Genomic DNA, 26,369 nt, shown 5'->3' on the forward strand with positions numbered 1-26,369 from the left:
AAGCCATTTCATTGAATCTGTCTATGCAAGTGAATCTCTACTGTAAAAGTGAAGCTATTTCATTGAATCTGTCTATGCAAGTGAAGCCCTACTATAAAAGTGAAGCCATTTCATTAAATCTGTCTATGCAAGTGAAGCCCCACTATAAAAGTGAAGCCATTTCATTAAATCTGTCTGTGCAAGTGAATCCCTACAGTAAAAGTGAATCCATTTCATTGAATCTGTCTATGCAAGTGAATCCCGACAGTAAAAGTGAATCCATTTCATTGAATCTGTCTATGCAAGTGAATTCCTACTGTAAAAGTGAATCCATTTCATTGAATCTGTCTATGCAAGTGAATCCCGACAGTAAAAGTGAAGCCATTTCATTGAATCTGTCTATGCAAGTGAATCTCTACTGTAAAAGTGAAGCTATTTCATTGAATCTGTCTATGCAAGTGAAGCCCCACTATAAAAGTGAAGCCATTTCATTAAATCTGTATGTGCAAGTGAATCCCTACAGTAAAAGTGAATCCATTTCATTGAATCTGTCTATGCAAGTGAATCCTGACAGTAAAAGTGAAGCCATTTCATTGAATCTGTCTATGCAAGTGAATCTCTACTGTAAAAGTGAAGCCATTTCATTGAATCTGTCTATGCAAGTGAATTCCCACTGTAAAAGTGAAGCCATTTCATTGAATCTGTCTATGCAAGTGAATATCTACTGTAAAAGTGAAGCCATTTCATTAAATCTGTCTGTGCAAGTGAATCCCTACAGTAAAAGTGAATCCATTTCATTGAATCTGTCTATGCAAGTGAATCCCTACAGTAAAAGTGAATCCATTTCATTGAATCTGTCTATGCAAGTGAATCCCGACAGTAAAAGTGAAGCCATTTCATTGAATCTGTTTATGCAAGTGAATCTCTACTGTAAAAGTGAAGCCATTTCATTAAATCTATCTGTGCAAGTGAATCCCTACAGTAAAAGTGAATCCATTTCATTGAATCTGTCTATGCAAGTGAATCCCGACAGTAAAAGTGAAGCCATTTCATTGAATCTGTCTATGCAAGTGAATGCCGACAGTAAAAGTGAAGCCATTTCATTGAATCTGTCTATGCAAGTGAATCTCTACTGTAAAAGTGAAGCTATTTCATTGAATCTGTCTATGCAAGTGAAGCCCCACTATAAAAGTGAAGCCATTTCATTAAATCTATCTGTGCAAGTGAATCCCTACAGTAAAAGTGAATCCATTTCATTGAATCTGTCTATGCAAGTGAATCCCGACAGTAAAAGTGAAGCCATTTCATTGAATCTGTCTAAGCAAGTGAATCTCTACTGTAAAAGTGAAGCCGTTTCATTGAATCTGTCTATGCAAGTGAATCTCTACTGTGAAAGTGAAGCTATCTCATTGAATCTGTCTATGCAAGTGAATCTCTACTGTAAAAGTGAAGCCATTTCATTGAATCTGTCTATGCAAGTGAATTCCCACTGTAAAAGTGAAGCCATTTCATTGAATCTGTCTATGCAAGTGAATCCCTACAGTAAAAGTGAATCCATTTCATTGAATCTGTCTATGCAAGTGAATCCTGACAGTAAAAGTGAAGCCATTTCATTGAATCTGTCTATGCAAGTGAATCTCTACTGTAAAAGTGAAGCCATTTCATTGAATCTGTCTATGCAAGTGAATTCCCACTGTAAAAGTGAAGCCATTTCATTGAATCTGTCTATGCAAGTGAATCCCTACAGTAAAAGTGAATCCATTTCATTGAATCTGTCTATGCAAGTGAATTCCTACTGTAAAAGTGAAGCCATTTCATTGAATCTGTCTATGCAAGTGAATCTCTACTGTAAAAGTGAAGCTATTTCATTGAATCTGTCTATGCAAGTGAAGCCCCACTATAAAAGTGAAGCCATTTCATTGAATCTGTCTATGCAAGTGAATCCCGACATTAAAAGTGAAGCCATTTCATTGAATCTGTCTATGCAAGTGAATCCCGACATTAAAAGTGAAGCCATTTCATTGAATCTGTCTATGCAAGTGAATCTCTACTGTAAAAGTGAAGCCATTTCATTGAATCTGTCTATGCAAGTGAATTCCTACTGTAAAAGTGAATCCATTTCATTGAATCTGTCTATGCAAGTGAATGCCGACAGTAAAAGTGAAGCCATTTCATTGAATCTGTCTATGCAAGTGAATCTCTACTGTAAAAGTGAAGCTATTTCATTGAATCTGTCTATGCAAGTGAAGCCCTACTATAAAAGTGAAGCCATTTCATTAAATCTGTCTATGCAAGTGAAGCCCCACTATAAAAGTGAAGCCATTTCATTAAATCTGTCTGTGCAAGTGAATCCCTACAGTAAAAGTGAATCCATTTCATTGAATCTGTCTATGCAAGTGAATCCCGACAGTAAAAGTGAATCCATTTCATTGAATCTGTCTATGCAAGTGAATTCCTACTGTAAAAGTGAATCCATTTCATTGAATCTGTCTATGCAAGTGAATCCCGACAGTAAAAGTGAAGCCATTTCATTGAATCTGTCTGTGCAAGTGAATCTCTACTGTAAAAGTGAAGCCATTTCATTGAATCTGTCTATGCAAGTGAATTCCCACTGTAAAAGTGAAGCCATTTCATTGAATCTGTCTATGCAAGTGAATCCCTACAGTAAAAGTGAATCCATTTCATTGAATCTGTCTATGCAAGTGAATTCCTACTGTAAAAGTGAAGCCATTTCATTGAATCTGTCTATGCAAGTGAATCTCTACTGTAAAAGTGAAGCTATTTCATTGAATCTGTCTATGCAAGTGAAGCCCCACTATAAAAGTGAAGCCATTTCATTGAATCTGTCTATGCAAGTGAATCCCGACATTAAAAGTGAAGCCATTTCATTGAATCTGTCTATGCAAGTGAATCCCGACATTAAAAGTGAAGCCATTTCATTGAATCTGTCTATGCAAGTGAATCTCTACTGTAAAAGTGAAGCCATTTCATTGAATCTGTCTATGCAAGTGAATTCCTACTGTAAAAGTGAATCCATTTCATTGAATCTGTCTATGCAAGTGAATGCCGACAGTAAAAGTGAAGCCATTTCATTGAATCTGTCTATGCAAGTGAATCTCTACTGTAAAAGTGAAGCTATTTCATTGAATCTGTCTATGCAAGTGAAGCCCTACTATAAAAGTGAAGCCATTTCATTAAATCTGTCTATGCAAGTGAAGCCCCACTATAAAAGTGAAGCCATTTCATTAAATCTGTCTGTGCAAGTGAATCCCTACAGTAAAAGTGAATCCATTTCATTGAATCTGTCTATGCAAGTGAATCCCGACAGTAAAAGTGAATCCATTTCATTGAATCTGTCTATGCAAGTGAATTCCTACTGTAAAAGTGAATCCATTTCATTGAATCTGTCTATGCAAGTGAATCCCGACAGTAAAAGTGAAGCCATTTCATTGAATCTGTCTATGCAAGTGAATCTCTACTGTAAAAGTGAAGCTATTTCATTGAATCTGTCTATGCAAGTGAAGCCCCACTATAAAAGTGAAGCCATTTCATTAAATCTGTATGTGCAAGTGAATCCCTACAGTAAAAGTGAATCCATTTCATTGAATCTGTCTATGCAAGTGAATCCTGACAGTAAAAGTGAAGCCATTTCATTGAATCTGTCTATGCAAGTGAATCTCTACTGTAAAAGTGAAGCCATTTCATTGAATCTGTCTATGCAAGTGAATTCCCACTGTAAAAGTGAAGCCATTTCATTGAATCTGTCTATGCAAGTGAATATCTACTGTAAAAGTGAAGCCATTTCATTAAATCTGTCTGTGCAAGTGAATCCCTACAGTAAAAGTGAATCCATTTCATTGAATCTGTCTATGCAAGTGAATCCCTACAGTAAAAGTGAATCCATTTCATTGAATCTGTCTATGCAAGTGAATCCCGACAGTAAAAGTGAAGCCATTTCATTGAATCTGTTTATGCAAGTGAATCTCTACTGTAAAAGTGAAGCCATTTCATTAAATCTATCTGTGCAAGTGAATCCCTACAGTAAAAGTGAATCCATTTCATTGAATCTGTCTATGCAAGTGAATCCCGACAGTAAAAGTGAAGCCATTTCATTGAATCTGTCTATGCAAGTGAATGCCGACAGTAAAAGTGAAGCCATTTCATTGAATCTGTCTATGCAAGTGAATCTCTACTGTAAAAGTGAAGCTATTTCATTGAATCTGTCTATGCAAGTGAAGCCCCACTATAAAAGTGAAGCCATTTCATTAAATCTATCTGTGCAAGTGAATCCCTACAGTAAAAGTGAATCCATTTCATTGAATCTGTCTATGCAAGTGAATCCCGACAGTAAAAGTGAAGCCATTTCATTGAATCTGTCTAAGCAAGTGAATCTCTACTGTAAAAGTGAAGCCGTTTCATTGAATCTGTCTATGCAAGTGAATCTCTACTGTGAAAGTGAAGCTATCTCATTGAATCTGTCTATGCAAGTGAATCTCTACTGTAAAAGTGAAGCCATTTCATTGAATCTGTCTATGCAAGTGAATTCCCACTGTAAAAGTGAAGCCATTTCATTGAATCTGTCTATGCAAGTGAATCCCTACAGTAAAAGTGAATCCATTTCATTGAATCTGTCTATGCAAGTGAATCCTGACAGTAAAAGTGAAGCCATTTCATTGAATCTGTCTATGCAAGTGAATCTCTACTGTAAAAGTGAAGCCATTTCATTGAATCTGTCTATGCAAGTGAATTCCCACTGTAAAAGTGAAGCCATTTCATTGAATCTGTCTATGCAAGTGAATCCCTACAGTAAAAGTGAATCCATTTCATTGAATCTGTCTATGCAAGTGAATTCCTACTGTAAAAGTGAAGCCATTTCATTGAATCTGTCTATGCAAGTGAATCTCTACTGTAAAAGTGAAGCTATTTCATTGAATCTGTCTATGCAAGTGAAGCCCCACTATAAAAGTGAAGCCATTTCATTGAATCTGTCTATGCAAGTGAATCCCGACATTAAAAGTGAAGCCATTTCATTGAATCTGTCTATGCAAGTGAATCCCGACATTAAAAGTGAAGCCATTTCATTGAATCTGTCTATGCAAGTGAATCTCTACTGTAAAAGTGAAGCCATTTCATTGAATCTGTCTATGCAAGTGAATTCCTACTGTAAAAGTGAATCCATTTCATTGAATCTGTCTATGCAAGTGAATGCCGACAGTAAAAGTGAAGCCATTTCATTGAATCTGTCTATGCAAGTGAATCTCTACTGTAAAAGTGAAGCTATTTCATTGAATCTGTCTATGCAAGTGAAGCCCTACTATAAAAGTGAAGCCATTTCATTAAATCTGTCTATGCAAGTGAAGCCCCACTATAAAAGTGAAGCCATTTCATTAAATCTGTCTGTGCAAGTGAATCCCTACAGTAAAAGTGAATCCATTTCATTGAATCTGTCTATGCAAGTGAATCCCGACAGTAAAAGTGAATCCATTTCATTGAATCTGTCTATGCAAGTGAATTCCTACTGTAAAAGTGAATCCATTTCATTGAATCTGTCTATGCAAGTGAATCCCGACAGTAAAAGTGAAGCCATTTCATTGAATCTGTCTATGCAAGTGAATCTCTACTGTAAAAGTGAAGCTATTTCATTGAATCTGTCTATGCAAGTGAAGCCCCACTATAAAAGTGAAGCCATTTCATTAAATCTGTATGTGCAAGTGAATCCCTACAGTAAAAGTGAATCCATTTCATTGAATCTGTCTATGCAAGTGAATCCTGACAGTAAAAGTGAAGCCATTTCATTGAATCTGTCTATGCAAGTGAATCTCTACTGTAAAAGTGAAGCCATTTCATTGAATCTGTCTATGCAAGTGAATTCCCACTGTAAAAGTGAAGCCATTTCATTGAATCTGTCTATGCAAGTGAATATCTACTGTAAAAGTGAAGCCATTTCATTAAATCTGTCTGTGCAAGTGAATCCCTACAGTAAAAGTGAATCCATTTCATTGAATCTGTCTATGCAAGTGAATTCCTACTGTAAAAGTGAATCCATTTCATTGAATCTGTCTATGCAAGTGAATCCCGACAGTAAAAGTGAAGCCATTTCATTGAATCTGTTTATGCAAGTGAATCTCTACTGTAAAAGTGAAGCCATTTCATTAAATCTATCTGTGCAAGTGAATCCCTACAGTAAAAGTGAATCCATTTCATTGAATCTGTCTATGCAAGTGAATCCCGACAGTAAAAGTGAAGCCATTTCATTGAATCTGTCTATGCAAGTGAATGCCGACAGTAAAAGTGAAGCCATTTCATTGAATCTGTCTATGCAAGTGAATCTCTACTGTAAAAGTGAAGCTATTTCATTGAATCTGTCTATGCAAGTGAAGCCCCACTATAAAAGTGAAGCCATTTCATTAAATCTATCTGTGCAAGTGAATCCCTACAGTAAAAGTGAATCCATTTCATTGAATCTGTCTATGCAAGTGAATCCCGACAGTAAAAGTGAAGCCATTTCATTGAATCTGTCTAAGCAAGTGAATCTCTACTGTAAAAGTGAAGCCGTTTCATTGAATCTGTCTATGCAAGTGAATCTCTACTGTGAAAGTGAAGCTATCTCATTGAATCTGTCTATGCAAGTGAAGCCCCACTATAAAAGTGAAGCCATTTCATTAAATCTGTCTGTGCAAATGAATCCCTACAGTAAAAGTGAATCCATTTCATTGAATCTGTCTATGCAAGTGAATCTCTACTGTGAAAGTGAAGCTATTTCATTGAATTTGTCTATGCAAGTGAAGCCCCACTATAAAAGTGAAGCCATTTCATTAAATCTGTCTGTGCAAATGAATCCCTACAGTAAAAATGAATCCATTTCATTGAATCTGTCTATGCAAGTGAATTCGTACTGTAAAAGTGAATCCATTTCATTGAATCTGTCTATGCAAGTGAATCCCGACAGTAAAAGTGAATCCATTTCATTGAATCTGTCTATGCAAGTGAATCTCTACTGTAAAAGTGAAGCCGTTTCATTGAATCTGTCTATGCAAGTGAATCTCTACTGTAAAAGTGCAGCCATTTCATTGAATCTGTCTATGCAAGTGAATCCCGACAGTAAAAGTGAAGCCATTTCATTGCATCTGTCTATGCAAGTGAATCTCTACTGTAAAAGTGAAGCCATTTCATTGAATCTGTCTATGCAAGTGAATTCCTACTGTAAAAGTGAATCCATTTCATTGAATCTGTCTATGCAAGTGAATGCCGACAGTAAAAGTGAAGCCATTTCATTGAATCTGTCTATGCAAGTGAATCTCTACTGTAAAAGTGAAGCTATTTCATTGAATCTGTCTATGCAAGTGAAGCCCTACTATAAAAGTGAAGCCATTTCATTAAATCTGTCTATGCAAGTGAAGCCCCACTATAAAAGTGAAGCCATTTCATTAAATCTGTCTGTGCAAGTGAATCCCTACAGTAAAAGTGAATCCATTTCATTGAATCTGTCTATGCAAGTGAATCCCGACAGTAAAAGTGAATCCATTTCATTGAATCTGTCTATGCAAGTGAATCTCTACTGTAAAAGTGAAGCTATTTCATTGAATCTGTCTATGCAAGTGAAGCCCTACTATAAAAGTGAAGCCATTTCATTAAATCTGTCTATGCAAGTGAAGCCCCACTATAAAAGTGAAGCCATTTCATTAAATCTGTCTGTGCAAGTGAATCCCTACAGTAAAAGTGAATCCATTTCATTGAATCTGTCTATGCAAGTGAATCCCGACAGTAAAAGTGAATCCATTTCATTGAATCTGTCTATGCAAGTGAATTCCTACTGTAAAAGTGAATCCATTTCATTGAATCTGTCTATGCAAGTGAATCCCGACAGTAAAAGTGAAGCCATTTCATTGAATCTGTCTATGCAAGTGAATCTCTACTGTAAAAGTGAAGCTATTTCATTGAATCTGTCTATGCAAGTGAAGCCCCACTATAAAAGTGAAGCCATTTCATTAAATCTGTATGTGCAAGTGAATCCCTACAGTAAAAGTGAATCCATTTCATTGAATCTGTCTATGCAAGTGAATCCTGACAGTAAAAGTGAAGCCATTTCATTGAATCTGTCTATGCAAGTGAATCTCTACTGTAAAAGTGAAGCCATTTCATTGAATCTGTCTATGCAAGTGAATTCCCACTGTAAAAGTGAAGCCATTTCATTGAATCTGTCTATGCAAGTGAATATCTACTGTAAAAGTGAAGCCATTTCATTAAATCTGTCTGTGCAAGTGAATCCCTACAGTAAAAGTGAATCCATTTCATTGAATCTGTCTATGCAAGTGAATTCCTACTGTAAAAGTGAATCCATTTCATTGAATCTGTCTATGCAAGTGAATCCCGACAGTAAAAGTGAAGCCATTTCATTGAATCTGTTTATGCAAGTGAATCTCTACTGTAAAAGTGAAGCCATTTCATTAAATCTATCTGTGCAAGTGAATCCCTACAGTAAAAGTGAATCCATTTCATTGAATCTGTCTATGCAAGTGAATCCCGACAGTAAAAGTGAAGCCATTTCATTGAATCTGTCTATGCAAGTGAATTCCTACTGTAAAAGTGAATCCATTTCATTGAATCTGTCTATGCAAGTGAATCTCGACAGTAAAAGTGAAGCCATTTCATTGAATCTGTCTATGCAAGTGAAGCCCCACTATAAAAGTGAAGCCATTTCATTAAATCTATCTGTGCAAGTGAATCCCTACAGTAAAAGTGAATCCATTTCATTGAATCTGTCTATGCAAGTGAATCCCGACTGTAAAAGTGAAGCCATTTCATTGAATCTGTCTAAGCAAGTGAATCTCTACTGTAAAAGTGAAGCCATTTCATTGAATCTGTCTATGCAAGTGAATCTCTACTGTGAAAGTGAAGCTATCTCATTGAATCTGTCTATGCAAGTGAAGCCCCACTATAAAAGTGAAGCCATTTCATTAAATCTGTCTGTGCAAATGAATCTCTACAGTAAAAGTGAATCCATTTCATTGAATCTGTCTATGCAAGTGAATCTCTACTGTGAAAGTGAAGCTATTTCATTGAATTTGTCTATGCAAGTGAAGCCCCACTATAAAAGTGAAGCCATTTCATTAAATCTGTCTGTGCAAATGAATCCCTACAGTAAAAGTGAATCCATTTCATTGAATCTGTCTATGCAAGTGAATTCGTACTGTAAAAGTGAATCCATTTCATTGAATCTGTCTATGCAAGTGAATCCCGACAGTAAAAGTGAATCCATTTCATTGAATCTGTCTATGCAAGTGAATCTCTACTGTAAAAGTGAAGCCATTTCATTGAATCTGTCTATGCAAGTGAATCTCTACTGTAAAAGTGCAGCCATTTCATTGAATCTGTCTATGCAAGTGAATCCCGACAGTAAAAGTGAAGCCATTTCATTGCATCTGTCTGTGCAAGTGAATCTCGACAGTAAAAGTGAAGCCATTTCATTGAATCTGTCTATGCAAGTGAATCTCTACTGTAAAAGTGAAGCTAGTTCATTAAATCTGTCTGTGCAAGTGAATCCCTACAATAAAAGTGAATCCATTTTATTGAATTTGTCTATGCAAGTGAATCCCGACAGTAAGGGTGAATCCATTTCATTGAATCTGTCTATGCAAGTGAATCCCGACAGTAAAAGTGAAGCCATTTCATTGAATCTGTCTATGCAAGTGAATCCCGACAGTAAAAGTGAAGCCATTTCATTGAATCTGTCTATGCAAGTGAATCTCTACTATGAAAGTGAAGCTATTTCATTGAATCTGTCTATGCAAGTGAAGCCCCACTATAAAAGTGAAGCCATTTCATTTAATCTGTCTGTGCAAGTGAATCCCAACAGTAAAAGTGAAGCCATTTCATTGAATCTGTCTATGCAAGTGAAGCCCCACTATAAAAGTGAAGCCATTTCATTAAATCTGTCTGTGCAAGTGAATCCCTACAGTAAAAGTGAATCCATTTCATTGAATCTGTCTATGCAAGTGAATCCCGACAGTAAAAGTGAATCCATTTTATTGAATTTGTCTATGCAAGTGAATCCCGACAGTAAAAGTGAAGCCATTTCATTGAATCTGTCTACGCAAGTGAATCTCTACTGTAAAAGTTAAGCTATTTCATTGAATTTGTCTATGCAAGTGAATCCCGACAGTAAAAGTGAAGCCATTTCATTGAATCTGTCTATGCAAGTGAAGCCCCACTATAAAAGTGAAGCCATTTCATTAAATCTGTCTATGCAAGTGAAGCCCCACTATAAAAGTGAAGCCATTTCATTAAATCTGTCTGTGCAAGTGAATCCCTACAGTAAAAGTGAAGCCATTTCATTGAATCTGTCTATGCAAGTGAATCCCGACAGTAAAAGTGAAGCCATTTCATTGAATCTGTCTATGCAAGTGAATCCCGACAGTAAAAAGTGAATCCATTTCATTGAATCTGTCTATGCAAGTGAATCTCTACTGTAAAAGTGAAGCCATTTCATTGAATCTGTCTATGCAAGTGAATCCCGACAGTAAAAGTGAAGCCATTTCATTGAATCTGTCTGTGCAAGTGAATCTCGACAGTAAAAGTGAAGCCATTTCATTGAATCTGTCTATGCAAGTGAATCTCTACTGTAAAAGTGAAGCTAGTTCATTAAATCTGTCTGTGCAAGTGAATCCCTACAGTAAAAGTGAATCCACTTTATTGAATTTGTCTATGCAAATGAATCCCGACAGTAAAAGTGAAGCCATTTCATTAAATCTGTCTGTGCAAGTGAATCCCTACAGTAAAAGTGAATCCATTTCATTGAATCTGTCTATGCAAGTGAATCCTGACAGTAAAAGTGAAGCCATTTCATTGAATCTGTCTATGCAAGTGAATCCCGACAGTAAAAGTGAAGCCATTTCATTGAATCTGTCTATGCAAGTGAATTTCTACTGTGAAAGTGAAGCTATTTCATTGAATCTGTCTATGCAAGTTAAGCCCCACTATAAAAGTGAAGCCATTTCATTGAATCTGTCTGTGCAAGTGAATCCCAACAGTAAAAGTGAAGCCATTTCATTGAATCTGTCTATGCAAGTGAAGCCCCACTATAAAAGTGAAGTCATTTCATTAAATCTGTCTGTGCAAGTGAATCCCTTCAGTAAAATTGAATCCATTTCATTGAATCTGTCTATGCAAGTGAATCCCGACAGTAAAAGTGAATCCATTTTATTGAATTTGTTTATGCAAGTGAATCCCGACAGTAAAAGTGAAGCCATTTCATTGAATCTGTCTATGCAAGTGAATCCCGACAGTAAAAGTGAAGCCATTTCATTGAATCTGTCTATGCAAGTGAAACCCCACTATAAAAGTGAAGCCATTTCATTAAATCTGTCTGTGCAAGTGAATCCCTACAGTAAAAGTGAAGCCATTTCATTGAATCTGTCTATGCAAGTGAATCCCGACAGTAAAAGTGAAGCCATTTCATTGAATATGTCTATGCAAGTGAATCTCTACTGTAAAAGTTAAGCTATTTCATTGAATTTGTCTATGCAAGTGAATCCCGACAGTAAAAGTGAAGCCATTTCATGTTAACTGTGTTTGAATAAATTGAATGAATTGAGTTTAATTCAACTACTGGTAAATTTAAATTAATGGTTTTACTTGTCATTGAAGACTGTATATAGGGGTGTAAGTATATGGTAAGCAATTCATTATAGAATTGTCAATGGTGTCAATATTGCTCTCAGTGCGATTTCATTTGCAATTTGAATCTCAGGTTGATCAGTTCCATGGACTTCCATCATGGAATGATTTACTTTAAATTAGAGATGTATAACCATATGAGATGTGTACATACACTGTATACACAGCAGGCTATACAAAGGTCAGATGTGTAAGTTCAATGTATACCACCCATGAAATGCCAAGCATGATATCTACATACTTTACTTCATTGGAATCTGAGCTCATAATCTACCTGTGTAATCCACAGTGACTAGCTACAAATGTACATGAAATGTGTTATGCAGATATTATATTCATTCTTTTAATTTTTGTTATTGGCTGGGATAGGATACATAATTAAATATGCATTCTCACTTTGCAAGTTTGTGAGGTGTATGTATCACCTCTTTGCCAGTATATACACCATCAAATGCTGAGTTGAATTTAAGCAGTCATCTTAAATAAAGCTAGATCTGTAAACAGTAGACACTCTTAGTCAGGAGGCTTTGTTTGCCTTTGAATTCCAGTTATATTGTTTGTCTAAAGAGATTAGATTTGGCAGCATATGTACTTTTAATAGTATCCAAAGCCTTTGGTTATTATTTACATTAAATTGACTGCATATCACATAAATGTTGTTATTAACATTTTAAATAAATGAATTGTGAGATTAACTGTATGGATGGTTGTTTGTTTTATTATTAAAACACTGCTGGTGTGGAAACCTGACAATATGCAAATAGCAGTGATTTATCTGGTTACTGTACACATCAGAATGCATTTTGAAGTCTACCTGTTCCATACATTGACATCAAGTGGTTGAACTATGACTGCATTTGTCTTGGCTGTATTCTTGCTATGCACACAAAAGTAAACAATCCTAACCTGACCTATATATCCTATATGTTTATCACTGTATTATCCAATATTTTTAACACTTACAATTATGGATTAAAACAGTGATTTTTCATTCCTACTACTGTAAAATCTATATTAGAAGCAGTAACTTCTATTAAAATGGTACATGTACAATGCAACAAAGATGCATTTCTATTAGAGCATCTACACATGTATTCATGATGGTAAAAAATGAGTTTGTGCTATCAGTAGTATTACAATCCAAAATGTAGTGAGAAATAGAGAACATTTAGTTCAATTGTTGAAAAAAGGATGTGTGCAGCTTCTATTATGGATGTGGCTTCTAATACAGATTTTACAGTACTATAAGGCCACATTTACTGTTTTATTTGTCATGATTAGTAACAGCCTTGAAAACATGCATTTAAATCATAGACCCCTTGGGCTATGATTGAGCCTATTTAAAGATTGAGTCATTGAAAAGCAAGTGATGCATGGCACAGTCCTCGTTAATTATCAAGTTTAATAAACATGTATATAGTTTTGTTTATAGTAATATAGTTGGAACATAAACATGTCTGAGATATTTTAACAATAAAATGATTGACATTTAGTCATTTGGTACCTGATAATCAAATGAGTACTTGTTCGTATTGAGAGTTACACACATGTATTCCTCTGGAACAACATTAATTAATACAAAATGGCCACCAGTCGCCCATTTTGAATCAGATAGTCAAACCAATACATCTGTATATCTATGACATAAGGGACGACGTCAAAAGATCGATGTCGGATAAAAAACTTAATTCCTTTAGTTTTTTTCCAAAACCCCCCTACCCTCCACTGAAACTTAATTGATAAATATTGATCATGGCGTCAGACTACATACACCATTAAATACAAATTGATAAACGGACTGTAGTTGGTTGTCGGGTGGGTGTAAAAAGATTTTACAAATGCACCTCATTTGACACACAGATTTACACTCGAACCAAACCATTTTTCTGTTGTTTTTTTCCCCCTTTTCGGTTATATTTGTCTATGATTGGATAGAAAAAAAAACGAACTACAAATACTCCAAGATTTGTTTAACTTCATTAAAAAAATAAAATCGTTTTTGGAGGATGGAAACTTTTTGAGGTCAAAACCCCCCACCCCCAAACTAAAGGAAATAAGTTTTTTATCCGACATTGATCTTTTGACGTCGTCCCTAATGTATAATGAATATTAAAAAATTGAACATAGTCAGTTAAAGAATGTCAGAGATATGGCACTAGATTGCTTTCAGTAAAACAAAATGGCCGCCAGTTGGACATTTTGAATCCGATCTGAAAAACAAAATGATGTGCATCAAGGTCCTATGTATGGTGAACCAAGTTGGATTCATCTGTAAACAGCCGAGATCCGGTTGATATTGGATGATTTTTCAGCACAAAAATGGCCGCCATTCAGCCATCTTGAATCAGATTGTGAAACAAATTGATGTGCACATGTATAATATTATGTATGTTATACAATGTATGTATGAAGTGTGAATGCAATCGGTCCAGGCATGTCTACGATATACATGTTGGTTCAGACGTACGCACGCACAGAAATCCAGTCCCTGTTTTCGGCCTGCATCTGAACAGGGACTAAAAAGATGTCTGCCAATTGTTATTTGCTTTGCTTTGCCAGCCACACACTATTATATGTACCGGGTATATTTTGTCACAGCAAAATAAAAAGAAATAAATTTGTTATGCTTTACAGTTAGTTAATTAACAATTGTTATTTTTTTCCTAGTGTTCCTTTTTACCTAGGTTCTTAATTCAAATAGAAACTAGATACGAAAATAATAACGGATGCAGCGAAAATGTAAGTATGGTCAAAAAATACATTGTTCATTATCTTGTTTTTAATACAAAAACTATTGTTTTTACTGAAAAGACAAGACACTTTAAAAATGTAAAAACAATAGTAATGTGAGTTTGACCACAAGGGGCGCACTAACAAAATAAAGGGTTTGGATTCAGAAATCTGTTTTGATGGATATATCTTGCTTAAAGTGTAACTGAATTGGGACAATTGACTTTTTTTGTGTGCAAAATTTATTTATAAACAACATTATGAAAAAAAATCAAGTGAAAAGGGTATATAAATTGGGTAAACAGTCAATGATATTCCGAAATCGCGCCACGCCCCCCTCTCCCATCACCTTCGAGTTTTTTCGGCATTACGAGTGTAACCGAAATGGCGCCACCAACGGGAGCATAAAGCATGAGCTAGCTAGCAGACAGGATTGTTTATCATTTTCCATACGCACGCGTTTCGTAAACATATACAACGAGTTACCAAGATCGAGAATTCTTACGAGTTACCATCATATACAACGAGTTACCACGATCGTTTTCATGGGGAAACGCTGTGTTGTTGGCGGGTGTAGTAACACACACGGCGATCGCGTAAGTCTTTATGGGTTCCCAAAAGATTCAAATTTATGACATCAGTGGACCAAAGCCGTCAAGAACACCAGGAAACATTGGGATGGACCTTCTCCATATACCGTTATTTGCAGTGTCCATTTTACGCTCGAATCATTTGTTGATCCACCATCTGGATTCGTTATGAATTATTTGGGTTTCGGGAATAACTGTGTAAATAACCAGAAGAATAATATTTTCCATGTAGAATATGAATATTAATTTGCTTGAAAAGTTTAGAATGTATTCATGTTATTATGCCAGAGTCGAAATAACTAGATCGATCGTGGAACAACAACAACAAAACACAAAATGGCGATTGGAAAATGTAAGCACTGGACGCATTCACCGTTCACGTACTTTGTGTCTTTACATGATTTCTTCAGAAGATCAAGAAACTGAAAATTGCACACTGATATGTGTTTAGAATTTGGATGAACAAAAGACAGAAACTGGAAACCAAGCCGGTCACGATGTTCAAACTCTGTGTCACGGTCATTTTGGGAAGGTACACGATCACCCACATCGCGTACTTTTCTTGCAGGTTCAAACCTGTATGGGCCAATTTGTCCCTGGCACTCTAAAACAAAATCGTGACATCTCTCATTGTCATCATACTCTTCGATTTCATAACTCTCATCAGACGATAACATAGATTCCGTGTCGCTTTCCGAGCACTGCATACGTATAGCGGCCATTGTGAGACGATGACAAGTTCCCCTCGTGACGTCACAAAGTACCCTTGTATGCTAATTAGGTACTCTAGTTGGAGCCTCGCTCTGAGTCGACCAAGAAACTGAACGTGGGCGTGTCCTTATCCAGAACATTATTATTGATCGTTTACTTAATATATGTTCATTTTTCACTTGATTTTTTTTCATAATGTTTTTATAAATAAATTTTGCACACAAAAAAAGTCAATTGTCCCAATTCAGTTACACTTTAATAGCCCCACATCCAGGACAGTTTCATCCTGGTGATGAATGCCTACAATATTATGAGGTTATCACTTGATTTGGATAATAAATAAAGCCCAAGAAGCAGTGAATATCAGCTAGCTCGAATTCTAATAAGTGTAATCTTGTTATCACATGACATGAGCAACTCAAACTATCAAAACATGATTCTACAAAACTACTAGTATGCTAATATGAATCATATGCTAATGTGTGACATCTAAGTGCAGTGATGAACATGCATTTTTAGTTATGATCATGATGTTTTTCAAAATAAGCAAAAAATAGTATTCATCTTAGCAATATTTTTTCAAAATAAACTATTAGTCATTTTTATGAGTTATTGTCTTATTGACCATCTGAGTAATTGTAGTTAGCCAGTCTGAAATCATATTTGGTTCAAGCAAATATATACTGATATACATTTATTATGCACAAATGTCACTACCACAAATGATATGGTTCTAATTAAAAACTCAGTAACAACACTAGTTGAGAGACCATGGATGTTGATGGTTGAAAAGTTAAACCTATTTTTGTTTTAGTGTCATGATCTCACAGAAGAAGAGTTGGCTGAGAGGGAGGTTTTGCATCTAGACATTGCATACGATGAACTACCTGAAAAGCATTATAAAGAAAAAGAGGTAATGAAAACATGCAGCTATTTAAACCACATGTTGTCTATCATTCATGCTATAATGTTAAAACAATTCTCTGAGAAAAATAATCACAGATATTTTGTTTTAATAATAATAATAATTATAATATATAATAATAATATCAATCATTATAATACTAATTTAAACAGATACATCACTGTTCGTTCAACATTGACAGAATGTTGTCACGGATTTACCCAAGCTTCTTGTCATGTGTACACTGTGTTGTTACATACTTGTATGCTGTACCATTGGTACACAAGCTTCTTGTCATGTGTACACTGTGTTGTTACATACTTGTATGCTGTACCATTGGTACACAAGCTTCTTGTCATGTATACACTGTGTTGTTACATACGTGTATGCTGTACCATTGGTACACAAGCTTCTTGTCATGTGTACACTGTGTTGTTACGTACGTGTATGCTGTACCATTGGTACACAAGCTTCTTGTCATGTATACACTGTGTTGTTACATACGTGTATGCTGTACCATTGGTACACAAGCTTCTTGTCATGTATACACTGTGTTGTTACGTACGTGTATGCTGTACAATTGGTACACAAGCTTCTTGTCATGTGTACACTGTGTTGTTACATACGTGTATGCTGTACCATTGGTACACAAGCTTCTTGTCATGTGTACACTGTGTTGTTACATACGTATATGCTGTACCATTGGTACACAAGCTTCTTGTCATGTGTACACTGTGTTGTTACATACGTGTATGCTGTACCATTGGTACACAAGCTTCTTGTCATGTGTACACTGTGTTGTTACATACGTGTATGCTGTACCATTGGTACACAAGCTTCTTGTCATGTATACACTGTGTTGTTACATACATGTATGCTGTACCATTGGTACACAAGCTTCTTGTCATGTATACACTGTGTTGTTACATACGTGTATGCTGTACCATTGGTACACAAGCTTCTTGTCATGTGTACTCTGTGTTGTTACATACGTGTATGCTGTACCATTGGTACACAAGCTTCTTGTCATGTGTACACTGTGTTGTTACATACGTGTATGCTGTACCATTGGTACACAAGCTTCTTGTCATGTATACACTGTGTTGTTACATACGTGTATGCTGTACCATTGGTACACAAGCTTCTTGTCATGTATACCCTGTGTTGTTATGTACGTGTATGCTGTACCATTGGTACACAAGCTTCTTGTCATGTGTACACTGTGTTGTTACATACGTGTATGCTGTACCATTGGTACACAAGCTTCTTGTCATGTATACACTGTGTTGTTACATATGTGTATGCTGTACCATTGGTACACAAGCTTCTTGTCATGTGTACACTGTGTTGTTATGTACGTGTATGCTGTACCATTGGTACACAAGCTTCTTGTCATGTGTACACTGTGTTGTTACATACGTGTATGCTGTACTATTGGTACACAAGCTTCTTGTCATGTATACACTGTGTTGTTACATACGTGTATGCTGTACTATTGGTACACTAGCTTCTTGTCATGTGTACACTGTGTTGTTATGTACGTGTATGCTGTACCATTGGTACACAAGACTTATGTACATACACTGAAAGTTTGTATCGTGTTTCCGGGTTTAGTGATTTTAATTATTTTAATATAATTTTTTTTTGAACATCAGTTTTTGCTGAAACCTATTGTACCTCAAACATTTGCGCTATCAAAGTTATTTGTATATTTGTTTAGATAGCACTATTTGTAAAAAAAAACAATTTTGATGCAAAGAATATATTTAAATTATTCCTGATACAAAATAATATAATTACCATCTTATTTTATTCTTAATTAGGACTTGTCTAAATTCAAATCACAGAAGACTGGTAGAGGACCTCTAAAGAAAGGTTGGAGGGTAGGTTATTATCACAATACACTTTTATTATTACCTTGCCCGTACCATCAAAGATGGAAGGGAAAGGTATATTAAGGGAAAAATTTTGTCCGGCGTTGTTGTCATCGTCGTCGTTGTTGTTGTAGTCCTTAATAATTGTTATTGTGTGCATGATAACTTTACTAATTCTATTCCAAACTTCATCAAACTTGGTCACCTTGTTCATCAGTATAAAGTCTTCCCTGAGTTTGAACAACAGTAGTCCTGTATGAAAATATCATGCAAAAATTGAGAAAAACTGATAAAATATTTTGACTGTTTCTACTTGACTGATCACTGGTGATACACATCAAAGGTCACTGATCTCAGTGGAAATATGCATTGTTTTATGTGTTCAATGAAGCAAATGATTTATCTTGTAATAATATCCTTGGTAAAGTATCTCAGAATCCCTTACTGGGTTTCAAAACCAACTCATGGAGAGATTGCACAGTCTGATACACATTTGCAAACCTACCAATAAAATCTTTACAGAAAACAAGATGTCAGAAAATCAATATAAGCACTCCTATGAACTGGGTGCCAAACTTTGATCAAGATCTGAAGCTAATAGAAAATCTGTTTAGTTCAAAGTTATCAAATCAAAAACAATACATAAAAAATACATAAAAAGCAAAACATTTCATCCACATTTAAAAAAGAAAATTGTTCTAAAATATATGTATTCTGTATTTGACAAACAGTTCATTCGACAAATGAAAACTTGCAGGAATATGTTTCAGCTATTAGAACAGAATGATAGAGTTTTTATAATACTGGTTTAAAACGCACTTCAAAGATTGCAGTGTTTGAAGATGTAGATTCTCAGGAGGCAACAGTACTGTTGACTTCTCCCTCCACTGGACACCAACTAACTATTTAAGTTGATTTGCATACAAAGCAGAGCTTGCAACATGATAGCTATTCATAAAGGGTGTTTTTTTTTTTTTTACTTTTCATATAATACAGTAGTCACACAATGAGGCAGTTCATATTTGTTTCAGTGAATCATTAATTTTTGACAGACACCTGTACAAAATACTTGGACAAAAGCCAGCTAAGATTTTCTGTTATCTTGCATGTTTTATGAATCTATTCACATCTAAATGCAGCACTTTTTTTTTTTGCAATGAGGCATTTGTTTTTATACTAAAATATCTGAATTACTTTGAATAAAGCTGGAAATTATGTCCCTTAAAATAATTAAACAAATAAGGCACAAATGTTTTTGTAAGATATTTACATCTTTAAAGGACATTCCGTAGACTGTTAGTTCAACCCCAAAACTTGTTTGTATTCAAAATTAATTATGACAATGCATATTTATATTGAAACAAACTATGTTAAAGGGAATTATATTATATAACAAAGGGCAAGGTCACCAGAGTTCAACTATGTTTTGACATGTTTCTATATTGCTTGGGAACTTGTGCTTTTAAAGTCAGTGTTCTCATTTATAACTTATGAGGGAGACATCAATTATTTTATGTCTTGAGGTAGATTTTCTTAGATTAGGGTATGTGTATAAAAGTCACAAGGTAATGACATCCTCCAACATTGTTAATACTTTCCTCCAAGCATTCTTTGAAATGTTTCCAACTAGGCAAGCACTTTTTTTACCCTGCTGTATTAATTTGCTTTTGCATTGTACAGTAATGTTTATGTTTGACAGGGATAATTACGCAGAAATCTGATGTCTTGACATTTATAATATTGTTTGTGAAAGGATTACATTTCTGGATTAAAAATCACACAAATTAAAACATCTTGTAAAAAAGATCTTAATAGCAACCTTTTGATACCTGCATAAGTTAAAATCAGCAAATTGATTTCTCCAAAACCATAAACAGTATCACTTTAACCATTGAGCATCAAAGTCAACTTTGCACCAAGGCACCAATAAGACATCATTCACAATTTAGTTCTATTTATTGTCTGCATTTTTCGATGGACAATTTTTACAAAAATTTCAATTTTTTTTTATTGAAAACTGGAAGCAATGTGAGATTTGGTCTGTTTGGTACAAAATTAATTGAGATTGAATTCAATGACAATTACAGAAAATGTATCCAAATTTACACTAATTTTCTCTTCAAATCCAATTCTCACCATATTGTGATAACTTTGTATGTACCTGCAGCATTTACCCTGCCATTCAGTTTGTTTTTGTTTCAGGACAACTGTGAACCAATAATGTGCTCATACAAGTTAGTTAAAGTCAAGTTTGAAGTTTGGGGATTTCAGACAAAAGTGGAAAGCTTTACACATGGGGTGAGTATTGCAAATCAGTATGATGTAAGTCTTGTATATTATATTTGTATTATAACAGCTTTAAGCTTTGAGCACCATTGTCAACTTTTCAGCACCATTGTCAACTTTTCAGCACCATTGTCAACTTTTGAGCACCATTGTCAACTTTTCAGCACCATTGTCAACTTTTCAGCACCATTGTCAACTTTTCAGCACCATGGTCAACTTTTGAGCACCATTGTCAACTTTTGAGCACCATTGTTAACTTTTGAGCACCATTGTTAACTTTTGAGCACCATTGTTAACTTTTGAGCACCATTGTTAACTTTTGAGCACCATTGTTAACTTTTGAGCACCATTGTCAACTTTTGAGCACCATTGTCAACTTTTGAGCACCATTGTCAACTTTTGAGCACCATTGTCAACTTTGAAGCACCATTGTCAACTTTGGAGCACCATTGTCAACTTTGGAGCACCATGGTCAACTTTGGAGCACCATGGTCAACTTTGAAGCACCATCAAAAAAATACTTTATGCAGTCTGCTTCTCCCCACATGTGGATAACAATTTTCAACCCTTTAGATCAAAAACTGAAAGAATTATCTGAAACTGTCTGCATATTCAAAATTGATCATACAATTCAGTGACAAAATGTGTAAATATTTGCACTGAATCTTGTGCATGTAATAATAACTAGAACTCAAAGGAATAATTTCACAAGAGACAATTGGTTTCCATATATAAAGATCTACTATTACATTTCTTGATATGCTTTATAACAAAAGCCTGTATTTTACCTAGACATTACTAATACTAATTTACAAACTACTTTGTCAATGAGAGAGGATTATCTTTTCTCACCAAAATTTGTCTGCACTTTTTTCCCTACATTCTTCAATATTCCTGGAAATGAATTCTAATTTTGGAGCCAACAGACACAATTTGAGTCAAATTTCAGTTTTCACTCAAAAGATTTGGCTATATTTGTTCTAAAAGTGCAGACTATAAACAGGAACTATTTTGTGAATTTGTGATGAAAAGAGAGGACTGGTGGTGAAAAGGTTAAAATGATACCTGAATTCCTAATTGCCATATTTTTATAACTACTTACTATGATTATATTGTAGGCTGTGCGTGATATATTACTACTTGGACATAAACAAGCATTTGCTTGGATAGATGAGTGGATTGGTGAGTCAGTCATTGTGGATTTGTCTCGGTGAAATCAAGTGACATGTTTATGGGGATAAAAGCCCAATTATCTCATCATTTTTGCAATTGGATATTTCCAATGTTTTATACAGACAAGTAAATATATGGTCATTGTATCAGTGGAATTGTAAGCCTAATGGTATATTGTGGGGGTGGGGCAGCAACTTGTAAATTAGTGATGCATTGAATTTTAGAAATATATTTTTGCATCACCAACATTGTTTACTTTATCGCCACTATTGTTAACCACCATCACCAATATTGTTAACCAATATCATTAACCCTATTGCCACTATTGTTAACTTGTCACCACTATTGCTAACCACTATCAGCACTATTGTTAACCCTGTCACCACTATTGTTAACCACCATCACCAATATTGTTAACCAATATCATTAACCCTATTGCCACTATTGTTAACCTGTCACCACTATTGCTAACCACTATCAGCACTATTGTTAACCCTGTCACCACTATTGTTAACCAATATCATTAACCCGATTGCCACTATTGTTAACCCTGTCACCACTATTGTTAACCACCATCACCAATATTGTTAACCAATATCATTAACCCTATTGCCACTATTGTTAACCTGTCACCACTATTGCTAACCACTATCAGCACTATTGTTAACCCTGTCACCACTATTGTTAACCAATATCATTAACCCGATTGCCACTATTGTTAACCCTGTCACTACTATTGTTAACCACCATCACCAATATTGTTAACCAATATCATTAACCCGATTGCCACTATTGTTAACCCTGTCACCACTATTGTTAACCACCATCACCACTATTGTTAACCAATATCATTAACCCTATTGCCACTATTGTTAACCTGTCACCACTATTGCTAACCACTATCAGCACTATTGTTAACCCTGTCACCACTATTGTTAACCAATATCATTAACCCGATTGCCACTATTGTTAACCCTGTCACCACTATTGTTAACCACCATCACCAATATTGTTAACCAATATCATTAACCCGATTGCCACTATTGTTAACCCTGTCACCACTATTGTTAACCACCATCACCAATATTGTTAACCAATATCATTATCCCTATTGCCACTATTGTTAACCTGTCACCACTATTGCTAACCACTATCAGCACTATTGTTAACCCTGTCACCACTATTGTTAACCACTATCACCAATATTGTTAACCAATATCATTAACCTGATTGCCACTATTGTTAACCTGTCACCACTATTGCTAACCACTATCAGCACTATTGTTAACCCTGTCACCACTATTGTTAACCACTATCAGCACTATTGTTAACCCTGTCACCACTATTGTTAACCCTGTCACCACTATTGTTAACCCTGTCACCACTATTGTTAACCCTGTCACCACTATTGTTAACCACTATCAGCACTATTGTTAACCCTGTCACCACTATTGTTAACCACCATCACCAATATTGTTAACCAATATCATTAACCTGATTGCCACTATTGTTAACCTGTCACCACTATTGCTAACCACTATCAGCACTATTGTTAACCCTGTCACCACTATTGTTAACCACTATCAGCACTATTGTTAACCCTGTCACCACTATTGTTAACCCTGTCACCACTATTGTTAACCCTGTCACCACTATTGTTAACCACTATCAGCACTATTGTTAACCCTGTCACCACTATTGTTAACCACCATCACCAATATTGTTAACCAATATCATTAACCCGATTGCCACTATTGTTAACCTTGTCACCACTATTGCTAACCACTATCAGCACTATTGTTAACCCTGTCACCACTATTGTTAACCACCGTCACCAATATTGTTAACCAATATCATTAACCCTATTGCCACTATTGTTAACCTTGTCACCACTATTGCTAACCACTATCAGCACTATTGTTAACCCTGTCACCACTATTGCTAACCACTATCACCACTATTGTTAACCTGTCACCACTATTGCTAACCACTATCAGCACTATTGTTAACCCTGTCACCACTATTGTTAACCATTATCAGCACTATTGTTAACCCTGTTACCACTATTGTTAACCCTGTCACCACTATTGTTAACCCTGTCACCACTATTGTTAACCACTATCAGCACTATTGTTAACCCTGTCACCACTATTGTTAACCACCATCACCAATATTGTTAACCAATATCATTAACCCTATTGCCACTATTGTTAACCTTGTCACCACTATTGTTAACCACTATCACCACTATTGTTAACCCTGTCACCACTATTGTTAACCACCATCACCAATATTGTTAACCAATATCATTAACTCTATTGCCACTATTGTTAACCTTGTCACCACTATTGTTAACCACTATCACCACTATTGTTAACCCTGTCACCACTATTGTTAACCACTATCACCAATATTGTTAACCAATATCATTAACCCTATTGCCACTATTGTTAACCTGTCACCACTATTGCTAACCACTATCAGCACTATTGTTAACCCTGTCACCACTATTGTTAACCACTATCACCAATATTGTTAACCAATATCATTAACCTGATTGCCACTATTGTTAACCTGTCACCTCTATTGCTAACCACTATCAGCACTATTGTTAACCCTGTCACCACTATTGTTAACCACTATCACCACTATTGTTAACCCTGTCACCACTATTGTTAACCACTATCACCAATATTGTTAACCAATATCATTAACCCTATTGCCACTATTGTTAACCTGTCACCACTATTGCTAACCACTATCAGCACTATTGTTAACCCTGTCACCACTATTGTTAACCACTATCAGCACTATTGTTAACCCTGTCACCACTATTGTTAACCACCATCACCAATATTGTTAACCCTGTCACCACTATTGTTAACCACCATCACCAATATTGTTAACCAATATCATTAATCCTATTGCCACTATTGTTAACCTGTCACCACTATTGCTAACCACTATCTGCACTATTGTTAACCCTGTCACCACTATTGTTAACCACTATCACCAATATTGTTAACCAATATCATTAACCTGATTGCCACTATTGTTAACCCTGTCACCACTATTGTTAACCACCATCAGCACTATTGTTAACCTGTCACCACTATTGCTAACCACTATCAGCACTATTGTTAACCCTGTCACCACTATTGTTAACCACTATCACCAATATTGTTAACCAATATCATTAACCCTATTGCCACTATTGTTAACCCTGTCACCACCATTGTTAACCACTATCACCACTATTGTTAACCCTGTCACCACTATTGTTAACCACTATCACCAATATTGTTAACCAATATCATTAACCCTATTGCCACTATTGTTAACCTGTCACCACTATTGCTAACCACTATCAGCACTATTGTTAACCCTGTCACCACTATTGTTAACCAATATCATTAACCCGATTGCCACTATTGTTAACCCTGTCACCACTATTGTTAACCACCATCACCAATATTGTTAACCAATATCATTAACCCTATTGCCACTATTGTTAACCTGTCACCACTATTGCTAACCACTATCAGCACTATTGTTAACCCTGTCACCACTATTGTTAACCAATATCATTAATCCTATTGCCACTATTGTTAACCCTGTCACCACTATTGTTAACCACCATCACCAATATTGTTAACCAATATCATTATCCCTATTGCCACTATTGTTAACCTGTCACCACTATTGCTAACCACTATCAGCACTATTGTTAACCCTGTCACCACTATTGTTAACCACTATCACCAATATTGTTAACCAATATCATTAACCTGATTGCCACTATTGTTAACCTGTCACCACTATTGCTAACCACTATCAGCACTATTGTTAACCCTGTCACCACTATTGTTAACCACTATCAGCACTATTGTTAACCCTGTCACCACTATTGTTAACCCTGTCACCACTATTGTTAACCCTGTCACCACTATTGTTAACCCTGTCACCACTATTGTTAACCACTATCAGCACTATTGTTAACCCTGTCACCACTATTGTTAACCACCATCACCAATATTGTTAACCAATATCATTAACCTGATTGCCACTATTGTTAACCTGTCACCACTATTGCTAACCACTATCAGCACTATTGTTAACCCTGTCACCACTATTGTTAACCACTATCAGCACTATTGTTAACCCTGTCACCACTATTGTTAACCCTGTCACCACTATTGTTAACCCTGTCACCACTATTGTTAACCACTATCAGCACTATTGTTAACCCTGTCACCACTATTGTTAACCACCATCACCAATATTGTTAACCAATATCATTAACCCGATTGCCACTATTGTTAACCTTGTCACCACTATTGCTAACCACTATCAGCACTATTGTTAACCCTGTCACCACTATTGTTAACCACCGTCACCAATATTGTTAACCAATATCATTAACCCTATTGCCACTATTGTTAACCT

The 26,369-nt window shown here is 35.6% G+C and overlaps 1 protein-coding gene across 1 annotated transcript in view; it reads left to right on the plus strand.

The window, feature by feature from the left end:
• The window catches only part of LOC102804523 (cytoplasmic phosphatidylinositol transfer protein 1-like), a 130,900-nt gene that overhangs the window by 90,588 nt on the left and 13,943 nt on the right, over nucleotides 1–26,369 (plus strand). The window contains exons 5-9 of the mRNA XM_085502857.1: nucleotides 14,323–14,394; nucleotides 16,501–16,599; nucleotides 18,414–18,473; nucleotides 20,667–20,762; nucleotides 21,869–21,932. Of these exons, the coding sequence (XP_085358983.1) occupies nucleotides 14,323–14,394; nucleotides 16,501–16,599; nucleotides 18,414–18,473; nucleotides 20,667–20,762; nucleotides 21,869–21,932 (391 nt within the window). The remainder of the gene's footprint in view (nucleotides 1–14,322; nucleotides 14,395–16,500; nucleotides 16,600–18,413; nucleotides 18,474–20,666; nucleotides 20,763–21,868; nucleotides 21,933–26,369) is intronic.

Source organism: Saccoglossus kowalevskii, chromosome 8 (assembly GCF_978046115.1).
Source record: "Saccoglossus kowalevskii chromosome 8, keSacKowa6.1, whole genome shotgun sequence".
NCBI lineage: Eukaryota > Metazoa > Hemichordata > Enteropneusta > Harrimaniidae > Saccoglossus > Saccoglossus kowalevskii.